Here is a 20,194-nt window from a genome sequence, read left to right as displayed (position 1 = left end):
TCCCACTCGAAAATACCAGAAGAGCATTCCGCCAAAATCTCATAGATGTATAACCACTTGACGCAGCTGAAAACCGGAGAATATTTTGTTCATATACATATCCGAAAGACCTTACATCATACCCAAGGGATACGTGAGTGATGAAGGGTGTTGATTCAAACCATTCATCAGACTGAAACATCTGGAGCACTGTGTTCGGTTTCTATGGCTGGCAGCGACATTCAGACATTCCGCATCGAATCCATGGTTTCCGAAGCCTGGCTGGAGTGTCGGCCGATGTCACCCAATGAGAGACATCAGCGTGGCCCGAAATCATCAAAACCAGCAAAGGGCTCGTAGACAAGCTGATTCACCTAGTTGACGTATTACAGGATGATGCTGTAGCTGCTGGTCAGCACACGCGATTGATGGCTGATGTGGAGACTGCGCCGGTCGATTGCACGGCACCAACGGAATGAAACTACTGGCTGAACTGGGGGTACAGATACTTGCCTTGGATGGGTTTGATGTGACAGAGCTCAGTTCCCCTCAGACAGCTGCTGCGAAAATTTACTTTATGCTGCAGCAAGGAGCTAACCTGACCAAGGCCACAGTAGACCACTGCACTGCAGAACACTGCGCCAGATTTGTTGTAGTGGCCAGCTGCAAAATTATACAAGTGTTTGGCCTGCATAACCTTTTTAAGACTGCTGCGGCCTGCTACAGAGTGATGCCACATGGCTAACAACCTCGGGATCTTTGAGTGTTCGGAGAACAAATGTCAGATAGTTCTAATGAAACTGATCTGCAGTGACGAGGATACTTCCAAAAGAATCTTTCCATTACAAATCGAAACAAAAGTTAGTTTTGTCCAGTGAAAGTGAAATGGTTAAATACGGTAACTTTTCGTTTCGTTCATTATCATTTTAAACTTCAGTTTGTATGTAGTTGCCATTTGCTAATTACATTCAATAGAACAAGCTGACCTGTGTTTGTCACAAAGTCCGATCAATGCAATTATTCTGAAAGAAATTTTCGTTTCTTTTCACGATCATCTAAAATACCAAAAGGATGCCTCCGTGATAACTGTGGGCCGAGCTTCTTTTTCAGTTTTGAAGTAAGTAGCAGTTAACACTATTATTACCATTCTTGACTTTTTACAAAAGCAGTTGTGAATTAAATGAGACATAATTGGGCCTCAGTTCCCTTCTAACGTTACCGCCTAAGACAGACTTTCAATAAATAATTTTTCTTGAAGCAGACACATTCGTAAATTTTTCATTTCCTGTTGTCCTCAGTTACTTCAAAATTCATGGATGTGTGTTCTGTCTATGGAACTATAAGGAAGTCAGTTTTTTATCTGCCTTATGCGTGTCGCTTCATTTATTTGTGAAGCGTCTATAATGGCCGTTAATACATATTTCTTTATATACATATAATAATGTGTAACAATACGTTACTGTGTTACATTTTGTTATGTTTTTCTCTTGTTTTTCCGATTGGTAACAACTTTCGTAGAATCAATATCGTGACGTTAAATTTTCGTTTGGTGTTACATATGATTTCCACTGTTGTTATTACACATTAGTCCAAGTGTTTGGACTTGTTTACAGAGTGCAGTGTTGCTAACGGTGACTGTGTTTACCTTCTGTCTTTCTGTCTTTTGTTTGTGTTGGATGTGTGGTTCGATATTTCCATTTATATATATATATATATATATATATATATATATATATATATATGTGTGTGTGTGTGTGTGTGTGTGTGTGAGTGAGTGTGTGTGTGTGTGTGTGTGTGTGTGTGTGTGTGTGAGAGAGAGAGAGAGAGAGAGAGAGAGAGAGAGGGGAGGGGAGAACAGGGGGAGGGATATTCATTCATTAATTATATACTCTGATTATGCTTCAGAGTTCTGTTCGTTATTGTTTCTGTGGCTAACATGATCAGGGAATTATTACGTACTTTGATTTGGTCATTAATTATTTTCTTTTTCATTGCAATGACTCTTTTTATGTAAAAGTTTTCGCGTAATGGCAGAAGCTTTTGCTGTACAGTTCACTCTAATAATTTTCGTGTCTTGTTCCATGTTTGATGATTCATTATATGTTTTAAAAGGTGTTTGGCAAAGGTAGAATGGCTCTTTTCATACTTCCAGCTTTCATATGTTCTTCATACCTTGTTTTGCAATTCATGGCTGTCATCCCCAGATATACTGATTCACATTATTTTTATTCTAACCAGTATATACCTGCTTCTTGGTATTTATCTGGCTTGTCTGCTGTTGTTAGTCGATATCACAGGCGTATGTTTCATGTTCTGTAAGCAATGTGTAATCCCTGTGTCTTTAATATATTTGGTGTCCTGTGTGTTGATTTTTGTTTCTATACTAAAGTGTACCTTTTTTCTTGTTAGTGATGTCATGAGTGTTATTGTTTTGTGCCTCTTTGTGTGCTGTAGGGTCTGTGGTGTTCTTTGGTGCTTGTTTTCTATGTTTGTTTTAATTTTTATTTAGTAGTGTTTTGATTTTTTGGTCGAGTCTTTGTGTTAAATGGGCATTGTAACCATTGTTTCTGGCTATGAGACGTATTGTTTGTAATTCTTTTCAATAGTTTTCACTGCTGAGTGGGATATTATGTAGTCTGTGTAACATTTGTCGTAGAGCTGCTAATTTTGATATTTTTTGGTGGTAGGGTGAAGCATACGTATTTGCATCTGTGACTGTTGACTTTCTGAAGATATGAAATGTATGCTCATTATTGTCTCTCTTTATGTTTATATCCAAGAAATGTACTTGCATTTGTGTTTCTTTTTCTGTGATGAATTGGATATTTCGTGTGTACTGTTCATGTCTGATTGGTGTCCGCCCCTATAGCTCAGTGCTCAGCGTGACGGACTGCGCCCTACAGGCCCGGGTTCGAGTCCCGTCTGTGTCGGGGATTTTTTCCGCTGAGGGACTGGGCGTAGTGTTCTCTTCATCATCATTTCATTGCCATTTGGCGCGCAGGTCGCCCAATGTGACGTCGAATGTAATAAGTTCTGCACCAAGGCGGCCGGATCTGCCCTACAAGGGGCCTCCCTTCCAATGTCGCCAAACGCTCATTTTCCATTTCATGCCTGATTGGTGCTCTTCTGTTTTCTGAGTCGGTTCATGTTGCATTCAGAGTACGTCATCAACATACCTGTACGAGTAAACAACTTTGTATCCTTCCTTTATGAGGACTTTATTGACGATTGCGTTTTCTTGTGACTGATAAATGTTTGGCAATTATCCTGTCATTGTGGATCCCATTGGAAGCACATCTTTTTGTAAGCAGAATTCTTTTTCAGACCGGAAGCAATTTTGGAACTCGATTGTTCTAAGGGTTTTGGATATTTCAATGATATTGTCTATGGGTAGTTTGTTGTATGTCACTAGGCTTTCATCTATAAAATTATTGTGTCTTTAGTGGGTACCTAGATGTACGCATTCTCTATGACCAAAGAAATGAGTGATGCTGTTTGCAGAATGTGTAAGTATTCAACTGTGTTATTAGTTCATTTGTAGCTTCCATTTTCCTACTGCTCTTCATTTCACAGTGTTGCATTATGATTTTCTTCATATGTTTTGCCCCATAGTATGATGGTACATTCATGAAATTAATAGCAGGGCTCAATGGAAAATGGAGCTTGTGAATCACAGCTTTGCACCTGAGTTGGTGATTTTGGGTTCTTCTGTGCGATGTGTCGTTTTTGTTTGTGTGTGAGTATGTGTTTGATATCTTTGAGATAGTTTCTTTCGAATGTCTGTAAATGTGCTGTGCGATTATATTTCAGATTCATAATATTTTCACAGGAGATAAATTATTTAATTTTCCCCATATTCAGGGTGGTCCTTTGATAGTGACTGGACCAAATATCTCACGAAATAATCATCAAACGAAAAAGCTACAAAGAACGAAACTCGTCTAACTTGAAGGGGGAAACTAGATGGCGCTATGGTTGGCCGGCTAGATGGCACTGCCATGCGTCAAACGGATATCAACTCCTTTTTTTAAAATAGGAACTCCTATTTTTTATTACATATTCGTGTAGTACGTAAGGGAATATGAATGTTCTAGTTCGACCACTTTTTTCGCTTTGTGATAGATGGCGCTGTAATAGTCACAAACGTATGGCTCACAATTTTAGACGAACAGTTGGTAACAGGTAGGTTTTTTAAGTTAAAATACAGAACGTAGGTACGTTAGAACATTTTATTTACAGGTAATCTCAGAAATGATAAGTTCACAATGGTACATGTATCAACATTGGAACAACCGAAATAAAATGGTCGAACGTACCTACGTGCTGTATTTTAATTTAAAAAACCTACCTGTTACCAACTGTGCGTCTAAAATTGTGTGCCATATGTTTGTGATTATTACAGCGCCATCTATCACAAAGCGAAAAAAGTGATCCAACTCAGTCATTCATATTTCTTTAGGTACTACACGAATATGTAATAAAAATGGGGGTTCCTATTTAAACAAACGCAGTTGATATTCGTTTGACCTATGGCAGCGCCATCTAGTGGACCAACCATAGCGCCATGTGGTTTCTCCCTTCGAGCTAGACAAGTTTCGTTCTTTGTAGTTTTTTTCGTTTGACGCTTATTTCGTGAATATTTGGCCCGGTCACGATCAATGGACCACCCTGTATATCGTTCTTTATTGACCAGTGCTGTTCTGTTCCCTTTATCATCTGTTGTGACTATAATGTTGTCAGATTGTAGTTTTTCTTTTAATTTGTTGGTGATGTTGTTTCGTGTTTGAAATTTCCTGTTTTGCTCTTTCTTTTCCATGGTGATTATAATTTTCAATTCTTTCTTCACTTATTCTGTTAGCCCAATAATTACAGTGTTATTATATTGTTTCTCTTCCTCTGCCGGGATAATTTCTGTTTTTATAATCAGATTTTCTATGCAGTGGTTATCTAGTTTTGTGCTGATGTTGTGGTTGAGCCCGTTCTCTAATGTATGTGTTCCTTTCTCTAATAATTCTGTTTCTCTGAGGTTTATTGGTTACAGGTGAAATTTTTGGTGGTGTGTGTGTTGTACTTTGTTGAGTTTTTGTTTCTGATTGTTTTTCGTAGAGAGGGTTCTGATATTCTGCTTGCATTTGTTCAGCGTATATTCCAGTGTTCTTGGTGTGATTTGTTCAGTGTTATGTATTATGTTGATCATCATTGTTTTGTTGCTAATAAATACAGATAACTCGATGTGTATATCATCCAACATTCTATTAAGCATGAATTTCGTAGTATTAACCAAGTCTTCCGTGCAAATAATTTCGTTCCTGGTGCTACTAAAGAGCTGTTTCTGTCAATTACATTAATTTAACTTGCAATTGCGTTATTCATTTTGCAAGTCTAATTGAATCTGATGTGTTGAATAGTCTTGTGGAGTCTGAGATGGATATCCTTGAAACTGTTGTATAACTTAGAGGGAAATGCCTGACATGGCTGCGTTATCGTCATTTTTTCGTTTTCCTTCGTTCCTTAGTTGCTTAAGAAGTCATGGAGGTGTGTTCTGTATTCGCAACTAAATGGAAGGCAGTTTATATGGCTTACGCATATCGCTTCTTTTATTTGTGAAGCATCTTCAGTGACCTGTAATACATGTTTCTTTTTATAAATATAACGAAGGTATTATATAGTGGTTACAGTATGTTACTATGTTACATTTTTTCATGTATTTCACTTGTATTTCAGATTACAAACAACTTTTGTAGCACAAATATTGTGATGTTAAATTATCGTTTGGTGTTACGATTACCAGTGTTGGAAGTTAGTGGTAGTCCATTTGTGCCGGCCGAAGTGGCCGCGCGGTTCTGGCGCTGCAGTCTGGAACCGCGAGACCGCTACGGTCGCAGGTTCGAATCCTGCCTCGGGCATGGATGTGTGTGATATCCTTAGGTTAGTTAGGTTTAACTAGTTCTAAGTTCTAGCGGACTAATGATCTTAGCAGTTGAGTCCCATAGTGCTCAGAGCCATTTAGTCCATTTGTGTGGTCCCTGATACGTGTTCATTTAGCCTGCACCTGGCCTATTTCCGCCATTTTTCCACGCAAATTTATTATAGCACCTCTCTTTCATTTTTCATTTTGCGATCTGTGTATGTGTGTTTACAGAGTGTAGGGCAGCCAACTGTTACTGTGTATTTATCTTCCGTCTCTTGCATGTGTTGTGTGAGTGATTTGATTTTTTAATTTGATGTGTGTGTGTGTATGTGTATTTTCTTATGTGTCATTCCTTGTGGGAGATTTTTATTTTTATTTTTTAATTAACTAGTGGACATTTGGGTGTGTATGTGTATGTTAGGGAGAAAGAGAGAGAGAGAGACAGAGTAGAAGGAGAGAGAGAGAGACAGACAACCAGCTTCAAGGGGGAGGTAGATTAATTATATACTTTGGTTATGCAACAGATTTCTATTTTTTATTGTTTTTGTGGCTAACATAATGGCATAATCTGTATGGGAGAAGAACCAATCGAGAAAATAGATAAATACCATACATCCATAAATAATACACATAAAAACATTCAGCTCACCGTGGAAAAGTACCATAAAAGCAAATACATTTCTTGGAGATATCAAGTAAGAGAGACAGCAATAAGAAAACTTTTGACATCTTCAGGAAGCCAACGCCCACAGATGCAATGATATGTGCTTCATCTAACCACCCACAAAATCAAAATTGGCAGCCCTATGACACATGTTACATAGACTAAATAATGTCGCACTCAGCAAATCAAACAACGAAAAAGATTTACAAACAATCCATCTTGTAGCCAGAAACAATGGTTGCAACACCCATACAGTACAAAGACTCAACCAAAAATTCAACTAAAAAATATAAATACAAGCACAGAACACAAGGCCGCGCGGGATTAGCCGAGCGGTCTCAGGCGCTGCAGTCATGGACTGTGCGGCTGGTTCCGGCGGAGGTTCGATTCCTCCCTCGGGCATGGGTGTGTGTGTTTGTTCTTAGGATAATTTAGGTTAGGTAGTGTGTAAGCTTAGGGACTGATGACCGTAGCAGCTAAGTCCCATAAGATTTCACACACATTTGAACATCTCAACACAGAACACAAGCACCAAAGAACTCCACAGATCCTACAGCACACACAAAAGCATAAAGCAATAACACACATGACGTGACTAACTGAAAAAAATGGTACACTTTAACATACAAACACAAATTAACACACACGACATGAAATATACTAAAGAAACATGCATCACCCATTGCTTAGAGAACAAGAAACACACTCAAATCACATTTACAAACAGCAACAGACAAACCAAGAAGCAGGTACATACCAGTTAGAATGAAAAGTATGTGAATCAGTATATCCGGCGATGACAGGCATAAATTTAAAAACCAGGTATAAAGAACCTATGAGAAGGTGGAAATATGAAAGTGGCCATTCCACATTCGCCGAACACATGCTAAAACATGGACATGAACCATCCAACATGGAACAAAGTATGAAAAGTATTAGATTGAAGAACACAACGGAAAGCTTCTGCCATTACAAGAGAACTTTCCCATAAAACCACACACACAATTAATAAGAAAGTAATTAATGACCTCATCAATGTAAGTAATAATTCCCTGACCATGTTAGCCACAAAAACAATAACAAACAGACTGGACTTACATTTGGGAGGACAACGATTCAAACCAGCGTTAAGACTGGGATAGTTTCTTTGAAAGGGCATGGCCAATTTGCTTCCCAGTCCTAGTCACAATCTGAGATTGTGCTCTGTCTGTAATGACCTCAATCTTCCTTCCTTCCTTTCAGGCTCTCTCTCTCTCTCTCTCTCTCTCTCTCTCTCTCTGAGACACACACACACACACACAAATATCCAGTTATTAGTTAACAAGAAATGAAAACACGTTCTCACAAATACCGATACACACACACAAAACAAACGAAAAAATTAAACCACACACTCAACACAAACAAAAGACGGAAGATAAACACACAGCAATGTTTGGCAACACTACGCTCAGTACGTACAGATCGCAAAATAAAAAGTGCAAGTGAGTTATCATAACAAATGTGCGTTGGGAAACGCAGGAAATCGGCCACCTGGAGCATAAGGACCGAATGAACACATCTCAAGGACCACACAGGTGGATCAGTAAGGACTAAAAGCACTGTAAATCGTAAGTAACATCAAACAATAATTTAACATCACTACATTTGTGCTACAGAAGTTGTTTCTAATCTGAAAAGTAAGAGAAAAATTTCACGAAATGAAATATGGTAACATATTATAACTACTACATAGTTCATTTATTGTATTACACGTCACTGAAGATGGTTTATAACTAGAAGAAGCGAATCTCATATGGCAGATAATAAACTACTTTTCGTTTAGTTGCAAATGGAGCACATCTCCAAGAATGATATTTTTGATTGTCAAATTCTGAAAATTAAGGCAGTTTTACTAAGTTAGAGGCGGAAATTTTATAAATATTTTAAGTGATACGGCACTAGTCGTAGTTCCTTTTTTCGCTTATAATTTTTATTGCTTTATTGTGGGTTATAACTTGTCGGTCATTCACTATCATTGACTTCCTTTATATATGTAAGTCTAATAAAGCAAAGATGCGTTAAACTGAAATTAAGACGTCCCGTCTCTTAATTTCAGGAATGAATTGAACTTATCCTGATAACAGAACGTACAGCGAAAAGATATTTTCTGCCTAAAGAAAAGCAAGAGCATTTTTTAATTGAAATAATAAAAAAATTAATGAAAGGTCTGTCACTGAATGTTATCACAAAGAGATATTGTATGATACTAATGCTTCGTGGTACCAAGTAACGTAAGTTCAAAAATTTTGTAGTTTAACATCAAATATGAAATTATACCATGAACAAAAATTTCTAGCTAAAGCCATGAAATATTCAAATTAGTTCATTTATATTAACGACATGAGATACAAAGAGAATAATCCTGAACGATTTATTTTTAGTTTGTAAAAAGCTGATACTGGTATTATGCTTGGGAAATTAATCACTATTTAAAGTTAACTGCTGTCTTAATTCCACTCCATCTAAATTAGTAAGGAAGTGGGTTTCTGGCTCTGCTCTGCTCTTTGTTACAGCCCAAGAAATGTTTTATACTAGCAGTATATCTGTACTTGCAGTAGAGCACAAAGAATGGAGTTGTCTGTCAAAATATTCACAGATATCAATCAAAGAAGTAGCGGCAGTTTACAGCGCAAAATACGAAAAAGCTGTTCCGTCACAGTATTGTATTAACTTTGATAGAGCATTTTGTATTATCAGATGCTCATGTGTAGAAAAAGAAATTGACTGTTGGGAGTAATATTCTGAGTAACAACGAATACGGCATGTGTTTAAATCGTGGGTAAAAACTACAGTGTAATAAGTAAATACTCTACAATTTGAGCAGCTATGTACCTGCTAAAGTCCGAAAATAAAGTTAGCCGCAGCTGATAAACCTTTAGCAGCTTTATGTGCTATTCACTTTTCCTATGTGTTATCACTTTGCTTAGTCAAAAATTTTGCACTTTACCCATTCCTCGCAAAATGGATCTGGATGTAACCAATCTTCAGTCTGCAACAATTTCCCATGACCATTCACACAGCTGTTTCCTCTAGTAAGTTTTCACTCTACTTTATTTCTTTGTCTCAAAGGGTCTGCTTGGTAACAGGAGCACAGTCGAACTCCATTGTTCCATCAGTTATGTACGGTCGTGGGAAAAAGTAGCACTTGGTACCATTAAATATGTTTCTGTGCACTACATACCAAACACAGGGTTATGCTATTAAGTCTGGCTTACCTGAATGTTTCTCGAAGACCAACCGACAACGCTCACAATACCACAGTAGTCGAGAATAGAGTTGTATGAACGTTTTGGAATTCGCTTCATGGACAATGACGAGATACTGCATGTACTATATGTACAGTACATTTATACATTCTTTTTATTTTGACGAATTAACTGGAAACAGCTTAACGTTAACTAAACAGTTGTTAAAAACACTTGTAGAATCGGGGTCCATACACTGAAGAATGTGCGAGAACTTTCCTAAGTGAAGGAAGTTAATAGGATACAGAAAGCAAAATAGGTAGCAAGGATGGTTATTTTGACGGCATACAACAGAATTTGGCAACAAAACGAGTTAATGCTGCATATTGTAACAGGTTCTCATCAACATAATGTATTTCATAAATATTTATTACATCGATTTAAATCTCGTTTTTAGATTGTCAGTCAGTTGAAAATAAGAACAGATGCCAACAATTCGCTGCATTTCTTAATGTCCTCGTTTCCTCAAAATGTTCCAGGGTAAGGAAGCAGTGGTACATTTTGGTTCCAGAAATCCATACGCTCTGCGAGTCTGTTTTCCTCCAGAGTGAAGTTGGCCTGCATCAGCAGGTAGCTGCGATTGGTCAGGTCGTAAGGCTGCCAGATGACAGGATCCGCTTCAGGGGTAGGGTTCCTGTAGAGATAATGTACAGGTTATTGTGCACCTGGTTCTTGCTCCCACACAAACCGAAGTGGTTGCTTCATTTACCATTGTGGACAAACAAACACAAATAAGGACAGCGCTTTTTGCTACAAGTTCATTTAGTAAACACGTAAACGTCACGCAGATGATCAAGTGAGTCTAATGGAGAATCTGCAAGAAACGCATTGTGCACCAGTGTTGTTTACTGTTGAAGTTTAGAGAACATACGTTCCTAGAGGGAGGTTCTCCTACGCATATCTCCAACGTGAGAATACTATGTTAAAATTAGAAAGATTCAACGTAACATGAAAGTATAAAGGCATTCGTACATCCCGCTAACTGCTCCCTGCTGGAAAAGGGGTGACCGTTGGAGGGGGGGGGGGGGGGGGGAGTGAGACACATATTACCCTCCGCCACACACCCTATGTTGGCTTGAGGAGTACAGATATAGATGTACCGATATTGGACAAAAATCTGGAAACAGTGAGAGAACTTCGTGCTTGAACATAAATGCAGATGTTATTCAAGCCTGCGCGTTGCACTGTTGTATTTAACCACGAACGGCAACTATGCAATGTCCACAGTACACTGCACACGTCAACGAGGTCAGAACTGTGTTTTGCGTAGTTGTAAGTACAGTATATAGCAGAAAATTCATTTGAGAGTTGGCATATTGCTAGTGCTTTCACAGAGGCTTCTTCCGTAACCAAGGTGGCTTACGTGTTTGGTGTGTCAAGAAACGCCGTACGTAAGATTTATAACGGATAGAGCGAAAGCAGGAGAACAGCATCCGCTAACCTACAGCGTAGACGGAAGTGTTTGTTGAGTGATGCTGACGGACGGCCATGAAAGAGGAGTGGAACGAACAATAAGACGCAATATAGCACAGTGAACTGGAATTCCAAAGCTGCTAATCAGAGAAGGAAATTCCCTAGAAACTGTGGTGTTGATGCCATAAAACCTGAAGTGTGGAGCAACGAAAGAAAGTCATTTGGTCATATGAGTCATGTTGCACATTGTTTCCATCTTCTATCTGAGTTTACGTCCCAAGAGTGAAACATGGTGGGGGTTCAATGATGGTTTTAGCAGTTTCATCGGGGTATTACATGCGTCCCATGGATACTCGGCAAGGTGGGATCACTGCCAAGGATTATGTGACCATTTTGGCCGATCAGTCCCATCCAGCGGTACAATACTTGCTCCAAGATGACGCTGCTGTGTTTTAAGACGACTTAGTCCCTGTTCACACAGTTCGCACGGGGCGGGAAGCGTTTTTTGATCACTACTATGATGTGTGATGCGTCGGATCTCCCTTGGCAACCACAGTCACCAGACCTCAATATTACTGAGTACTTGTGGTCTGCTATGGAGAGAAGAGTGCGCGATCGCTACCCACCTAACCATCCTTACATGCATCTGCCACTGTTTTGCAGGAAGAATGGTAGCCTATAAGAGTCCCTAGAAAAACAAACAGGACTAGTATTTATCCACTCCGGGACGACTGGAAGCTGTATTGAATGCTAATGGGTTTCCTGCAACATACTGGACGTGGTAGTGTGCCGTCTTTTTGATGTTCCCATATTATTGTCAACCCTCAGTATCAGCTTGAGCTACTCATTTGGACAGCTGCTCATATATGATATCAAGATATTACATCCATGTTTACCTCAGTCCCTATTTTTGCTTCTGTAACTCAACGGATCTACCATTTACAGCTTTTGTTTATATCTACCATGATGACTATTACAGAACAATGTTCCTTTTGGGTTAGAGTGGAAATAGCGGAAGAAAGCGTCATTGTGGCCTTAGACCCGAAAAATTTTACGTTGGTCATCTTAAAGAATGTCTCACAGCAGGAAAACACCACTTCGCACAGTAAGTTTGAAATAGTTGCGTCTACCTCCTAAACCTTGCAGGAAATCCCCTATCACTCCCATAAAGAAAACCTTGAGTCATATCCTCTTCGCGAGCATTTTCTATTTTAGTCTCTTATTTTCCTGATTCTGAAACTTATGTTAACACTTTCACAAAATTAAAACGTAGCTAAACTTACTTCTCCCGCCTTGACTGAGGCCTTGTGTCTAACATAAGGAATACCATTATTGTCTAGAGGTAGGACTTTCTCATAGACCGCAGCTAATTCATAGTTACATCATGAAGTCAGTTGGAAAATTGATGATATTTATTTAGTTTCATTCTAAAATAAGATCAAACAACAATCTTTTACGCAAGAGCAGATGAGAATGGCGCTGTAGCAGTAATTTAACTTTTACTCTCATCAATTGTTCAAACGTAATATTAGTTATGGCAAGTGCCACATACTTAAAACTACACGATACAAACGTAATCGATTTTTTTTGTATCTTAGTCCATTTTCTCTGCAGTAAAGTACTTATGCTTACTTTTCTTTGTTCTTTAAAAATTTTAGGTTTTTATTTGTGTCCGTTGTTTTTTATTCGATACAGAACGTTCGTAGCAGTGCCTCTGAACTCATATTGTACGTGCAGATTGCTTCGTCAGCAAACTTTTTTTATTTCCTGTTTTAATCTGTGAACGTCAGTAACACTGTGTCTCTGGTCCATTAAAAGTACATATTTTGAATATTATAATCGTGCTTGTTTTCTGAGAATAATGACGTAACAGTACGACTTAAAGTTCTCCTCGCTTTGGTGTTCCTCCTTAGCTACATGATGTGGACATCTGACCGAGCACAGTAGTCCAACATCTTGTTTTCGACGCTGGGACATCATTGGCACACGCTCGCAGTAGCGCTGTCGGCGTGGTATTTATTATGTGACAGTGGAAGAGTTACATACAAGAACCTAAACAGCTTGAAGTGGAAGGTGTTTTCTAGATTAGAGTGTGGCAGTAGTGTGTGGTGGAAAGACGTCCGAAGTGTTTCAAAGGTGTTGATATTGAGACAAACTCTTTCTTGTGCAAATTACTGAAATTTACCCACAGATGTAGTAGTGAATCACCATTGCTAAGTGTAATGCTCATCTCAAAATTTTCCTTTTTTTTACTAAACAACCCAATCAAATCCGCACTAGGAGACAACAGAAGTTACTGTGGAAACAGCTGGAATGGCTAGTCTAATATAAGGTCGAATGGGGCAAGACGGAAATATTCGGTTTCGTGAAATCTCTCTACAAATATATCTGCAAAACATACAGTCTACAAATTTGTGTTCATCGGAGCCCATGCGTTATGCAGAGAAAATTACCTTCGACGTAAAGTAGGCTGAATACATGGTTTTATTTAATCTGCAAGTAATCGTGATTACCAACGCCTTGTCACATAGAACGCTAACTAGAAAACGTAGCGCTGTACTTTACGCAAATTAATTCAAAATATTTATAATGTCAAGTTCACAAAAGAAGAGTTTTTTAAGGGTATGATACAAGGCATCAGCTGTAAAAATAAGGACCGGATAAACAGAGAAGGAAGGGCATGTGAAAAGTAGACAAATACAATCTTTTATGCCAAATGTCTTGAGCGCATATCGTAAATTTATTACAATTAACCTGTTTTGACACTAATAAGTCATCGGAATCAGTATATTGCTGTAACAGCGGTCTGTCAAATCGTCATTTACGTGCTGTAGCTAATGACGACTCACTAGTGGTGAAACAGGTTAACTGTCATAAATCCACCAAATGTTGTTGAGGAATTTGTGAAAAAATGGAATAAAATCCATATACACTGACTGCAGGAGAATGATTGTGACAAGTTTCATTAAGCTAAGAAATGACTATGTCAGTATCGAATTTCAAGCAACTGCAGCTTCCGAATCATTGACAAGATAGCATCAAAAGACGCCTGTAACGACAAGAGACTGAGGTCGAAGCCCGGATACACACCTAAATTTTGGTACTGAGGGTCACGAAAAGGAGGGAAGGGCAAGAATAATTAGATTGTGATTGTTCTAAGTAAGATTTTAAGTGATGCCTAAAGGTGTTTAGTAGTAAGACATAGAGGAACCATCACAGTAGTCATCTTTGTCTTCTCTATACACGAGAAATACTCTCCTGTTCAAATGGTTCAAATGGCTCTGAGCACTATGGGACTTAACTTCCGAGGTCATCAGTCCCCTAGAACTTAGAACTACTTAAACATAACTAACCTAAGGACATCACACACATCCATGCCCGAGGCAGGATTCGAACCTGCGACAGTACCGATCACGCGGTTCCAGACTGAAGCGCCTAGAACCGCTCGGCCACTCTGGCCGGCTATACTCTTCTGTCTGAGTAGGTATTGATATTGTGAAAAAATCACTTTCATTTACGTTTCTCTGTTTATGTGAGCTGATGAACAATACGATATGCAGTAATATAACTTATGTGTTGTTTTAATAGCGTGGGAGATTTTTATCATCCTTACCCATATTTTCCAAAATTGGTCCAAAGCCGTAACATATTTCTGCGTACATGTTCCTCTTCTGAATCCGGATCAAGGTTGTAATCAACATCGACGCCATTCCGCATGAAGAGGAATTGTAACTCTCCAGCGTGTGCAACGCCTGGAACACAAATCATTGTTAGTCCTTGATGCTGTCGATGACCTCCTGAATGGCTGTTTTCAGCTCAGCAGTGGGTTTTGGGTTACTGCTGTACACCTTGTCTTTAATACAGCCACACAAAAAGGAGTCGCGTATATTCAGATCCGGACAATATGGTGGCCAATTGAGGACCACGCCAGTGGCCTATGAATACCTGAGGGCCACAGAGTCCTGTTTTGCTCCTACAGGACATCAAACCCTCTGGTGCTTCGATGACGTATAGCTCCGTCTTGCATGATCCACATCTTGTTGAAATCAGGGTCACTTTCATAATGGGAATGAAGTCATCTTCCAAAACCTTTACGTACCGTTCTGTAGTCACCGTGCCATCGAGGTATATCGCAGAGATTATTCCGTGACTTGACATTGCACACTACACAGTCACTCTTTAAGGGTGAAGAGATTTCCCGATCGCGAAATGTGGATTCTCAGTCCCCAAGATATGCCAGTTCTGCTTATTGACAAATCCATCCAAATGGAAGAGGGCTTTGTCGCTATACCGAACCATTCGCGCATTCTAATTCCCATCATGCCCCGCGGCCAACGGTGCAGTTTGAACGTACTAACGCAAACTGTTCAGTTATGACGATTTTATTTCATATAATTCAATAACTGTTATCCTGTATGATTAAGTCTTTGTAAATTCATCTTTACGCATATCTTTGCGAGACCTCAGCTGTTCAGTATGAAATGTCGAATCGAAAACACCTTCAGCCGTCTAAATTTCCAACTGTTATTTTATTTCAGCAACCGCTTTCTGCTCTACATTACGCCACCTTCAGGCATCTCGACCGACGTCCAGGAAGTATGCCCCTGAGGTTCAGTCAACACAGTGGCCAGCATTCACAGACTAGTATGCGTAGAATTCTGGGACACAGACTCAAGTGATGAACAAGAGATGATCGAAGGAATCAATGTGTCAAAATCTACCGATACCAGTAAATGAATGTTGGCCCCTATTTTGACTGGACCAGAGATGGAATTCTTCCTACATGTCGGTCAGGGGTCTTAACAAGGAGTACCGTAGCGCCGAAACTGCTTGCTCAAATAACAATTGGAAATGTAGGCGGTTGAAGGTGTATTGATTGGAAACCATATAAATGTGATTACTCTAATGTTAAACATACATTTTTTTAAATTTTCAGTTACTCTTTATGGTAAGAATGTTTTTTATTGTTCCATCTTACTCAGAACAGTCAACAATGCTTATGCGTTTATATCAATGTGATTATTTCTAGCTTTATCCTAGATATCGTGTAGCACTTGTCAATTATTTGAATCTTTATTGTCAGCTGAATTTTAATAGTTACTCGGTGGCAATTAGATCACTGATGAAGGAATTCTTTCTGAGTCTGAAGATCTAATGCATCGGAGAGCAAGTCTTGTGACGACAGTGATGATAGTCCGGACACAGCCCGTACAAAATAGTGTGTAGTGTTTTGGAACCGTAGATAGAAACGTAGTTTCAGCCACCAGCACAAAATTGTCGCCTATCATCTACGTATGTCGTCAAGGATACTTCGGTAGGTACCAGATACACTACCAGTTGAATATCTGGAACATCTGAATTAGTATTTTGTAAGTAGCTTCCGAATGAAATAATAAAGATGTCACATACTCAGGGCCAGAGAGTTAGTGATCACCAACGGACAAACACTGATAATTCTTTTTTTCTTGCGTTGTATTGTATTGTATGTTAACCGGGGACCTAGAAGCGACGGAGAGTCTCCGTCCCCGCCGCAGCCGCAGTGGTTCGCAACCCCACGACGACTACCGCAGTCCACTTCACCACTCCGCCGTCTCGCACCGAACCCAGGGTTATTGTGCGGTTCAGCCCCCGGTGGACCCCCCAGGGAACGTCTCAAACCTGACGAGTGTAGCCCCTATGTTTGCGTGGGAGAGTAATGGTGGTGTACGCGTACGTGGAGAATTTATTTGCGCAGCAATTGCCGACATAGTGTAACTGAGGCGGAATAAGGGGAACCAGCCCGCATTCGCCGAGGCAGATGGAAAACCGCCTAAAAACCATCCACAGACTGACCGGCCGATCGGGTCTCGACACAAGTCCGCCGGGTAGAGTCGTGCCGGGGACCAGGCGCTCTTTCCCGCTCGGAAAACCATGCATTAGATCGCACGGCCAATTTTTCATGCATACTTAGATCCCTTACTTCTTCCGGGTGTACAGTGATCACATGGCGAATAAACAAAAAATCTGTGAGACAAGGATCCTGGGCGGAACATATTTCGAGCAACCATTTCCAGTCAAACATCCTGTAGGAGTTTGCGTGTCCTTCATTTGGATAATAAATCTACTAGAGAGGAAACACGACTTACCGAAAAATTTGCTAAAATTCGTAGTGTTTGGGAGAAGTTACTGTCTACAACACATTAATAGACTTAAGACATCGCTGCCCATTCAGTTATCATATACCAAGTAATCCATAATAAAGCAAATTAATAGTGTCGAAAACTATACTGAAAAATAAGCTAGAGCTTCCAAAAAATACGACCAACAAAAACATTCAGAGCTCTTCATTTTACTAAAAAAAATTACACTGGGGCGGTCAGTCATATTCCTAAGAGAAATAAGTATGTTGAGACAACGAGCACACTTCATCATGACAAATGATGGAATCGATGACAGAGTTGTTACGAAACTGAAAATGATAATGGCTCACATTTTACCAGCTAACATGTACCTATACATACAAACGTGAAACGATTAGGTGGCCCATAACATTATTCCACAATATTCTCGATGTTCGTACTTATAATGCATAAGACTTGTAGACTTCAACTAACTTTAACTGGAACGAAAGAAAGTTGACTGTTGTTGTTGTTCTTGTGGTCTTCAGTCCTGAGACTGGTTTGATGCAGCTCTCCATGCTACTCTATCCTGTGCAAGCTTTTTGATCTCCCAGTACCTACTGCAACCTACATCCTTCTGAATCTGTTTAGTGTATTCATCTCTTGGTCTCCCTCTACGATTTTTACCCTCCACGCTGCCCTCCAATACTAAATTGGTGATCCCTTGATGCCTCAGAACATGTCCTACCAACCGATCCCTTCTTCTCGTCAAGTTGTGCCACAAACTTCTCTTCTCCCCAATCCTATTCAATACTTCCTCATTAGTTATGTGATCTACCCATCTAACCTTCAGCATTCTTCTGTAGCACCACATTTCGAAAGCTTCTATTCTCTTCTTGTCCAAACTATTTATCGTCCATGTTTCACTTCCATACATGGCTACACTCCATGTGTTGACTAGAAAGAGAATATTATTCTAGTAATTGAAGAGTCACTGGTAGTGGAACACATTGCATCAAGAACGCATATCCCAAGAACAGAAGATTCTCTGAGAACGGTTAGGACCATGCGAAATCCTGAAGGTGCACCACTTGTGTCAGGATCAGTAACAACAAGAAAAACGACTAAACGTGCGCTCCGTAGACTCACTTCAGCAGGTAATAACACTGCAGTAAGCATAAGTATTATGAGTGCCATTTATGAAAATGAATGCTGTTATTTCACATTTGCGATTTTGTCTATATTTATGTGACTGTTTGGTGCAAACTGCAATCAGTAAAGCAACAAAACAGAAATAGTAGGAAAATAAAGTAACTATTCCTAAGAAGAATACCTTACTGAAAGTTCTTTGTTGTTTCAAATTTACCCTATCTCAATAATCAAACTTCTGTATATAATCATAATAATTAGTATTTTAAAAATATTTTTAAAATGAAGTTCTCAGCACTGTTGTTCTCACTATCAATATATTAAACAATTTATTGGAAAATGACAGTGCCAACAACTGCATAGAAAATCTTTCTTAGTAGAGGCTTTTTGTCAGTATTTCAGTGTCAGAACATACTAAAATGAAGAGCACAGTTGAATCGTAAAAGTGAACAGAACAGCAGGGTTAAAGGAAAACAAAGGAATTTTCCCCAGACTGCAATGTAAATGCCCTTCCTTATTTTATACTATAATAGATTTCATGCTTCTAGCCTCATCATCAGATTATTTTTGGTTATTTATTTATTTATTTGCAACATTACGATATTTTTAATACTACATTTATTTGTGTGTGTGTGTGTGTGTGTGTGTGTGAGAGAGAGAGAGAGAGAGAGAGAGAGAGAGAGAGAGATAGAGATAGAGAGAGAGAGAGAGAGAGAGAGAGAGGAAAATGTGTATGTGTGTGAAGTGGAGCGTAATATTTGTGTTGTATGATGACGGTTATGATGGAAGGGAGAGGGTTAAACCGGGTGCCAGCACATAACGTACTTTGCGCGAGTACCACCAAGGGTGTCCTCAAGTTTAGCGTCCCCATTAGAGGGACGGGTCTCCATCAACAGTGTTACATGCCCTCTATTCGTGAGAGACTACGGGGAGGTTTGGTGTCTGATTAAGAACGCTGGTCCAAAGTATGATGGTCAGGAACTCTACGCCACCCCCTGTCCTCCCAATGCCCGCAAAATATTGGCAGTAAAAACAACATCATCAGATGTACGTGTTCACAGCGCAGACATACAGTAAACCACTACAATACATAATACTATTGCATTATATATTGAGCTATCAGTTTTATTGACGCCTTCTGATCGTGAGATTTATTAACGGCCCTTACATTAATTTAAAGTATGTACGTAAGTCCTAATCATATATACATGACTGACATTTCTAATGGAGTCTGCATTTCATTACACCTTAGCTAGTTAATTTATATAGGCTGCATAATTGGGAGAGCCCCCCATACATCTGGTATACAAGATGTATGAGACAGGCTAAATATCCTCAGACTTTAAGAAGACTAATAATTACAATTCCAAAATAAGCAAGCGCTAACATATGTGAAGATTGCCGAACTATTATTTTAGTGGATCAAGGTTGGAATAAACTAGTACGAATTCTTAGCACAATAATGGAAAAATTGGTAGAGGCTGGCCTCAGAGAAAGTCTGGATTCCGGAGAAATATAGCAACACGCGAGCCAGTACTGACTCTACGACTTTTCGTAGAAAACACGTAGTTTACAGGAAAGTAAACCTACATTTATAGTTTTTGTAGACTTTGGAAAATCTTTTCACGATGTTGACTGAAACGCTCTGTTTGAAATTCTGAAGATATCAGGGGAAAAATACAGGGAGTGAAAG

The 20,194-nt window shown here is 39.3% G+C and overlaps 2 protein-coding genes across 2 annotated transcripts in view; one reads left to right on the top strand and one right to left on the bottom strand.

The window, feature by feature from the left end:
• LOC124788809 overlaps window positions 1-20,194 on the top strand; it is a 334,614-nt gene that overhangs the window by 66,705 nt on the left and 247,715 nt on the right. The gene's annotated exons all lie outside the window — the stretch shown is intronic.
• LOC124788335 (cholinesterase-like) overlaps window positions 10,171-20,194 on the bottom strand; it is a 53,054-nt gene continuing 43,030 nt past the window's right edge. The window contains exons 9-10 of the mRNA XM_047255589.1: window positions 14,868-15,006; window positions 10,171-10,475 (exon numbers count right to left, since the gene is read on the bottom strand). Of these exons, the coding sequence (XP_047111545.1) occupies window positions 10,307-10,475; window positions 14,868-15,006 (308 nt within the window). The 3' untranslated portion in view covers window positions 10,171-10,306. The remainder of the gene's footprint in view (window positions 10,476-14,867; window positions 15,007-20,194) is intronic.

Source organism: Schistocerca piceifrons, chromosome 3 (assembly GCF_021461385.2).
Source record: "Schistocerca piceifrons isolate TAMUIC-IGC-003096 chromosome 3, iqSchPice1.1, whole genome shotgun sequence".
Classification (NCBI taxonomy): Eukaryota; Metazoa; Arthropoda; class Insecta; order Orthoptera; family Acrididae; genus Schistocerca; species Schistocerca piceifrons.
Note: the sequence above shows the minus strand (reverse complement) of the source record. Positions and strands in the feature narration are given on the sequence as shown.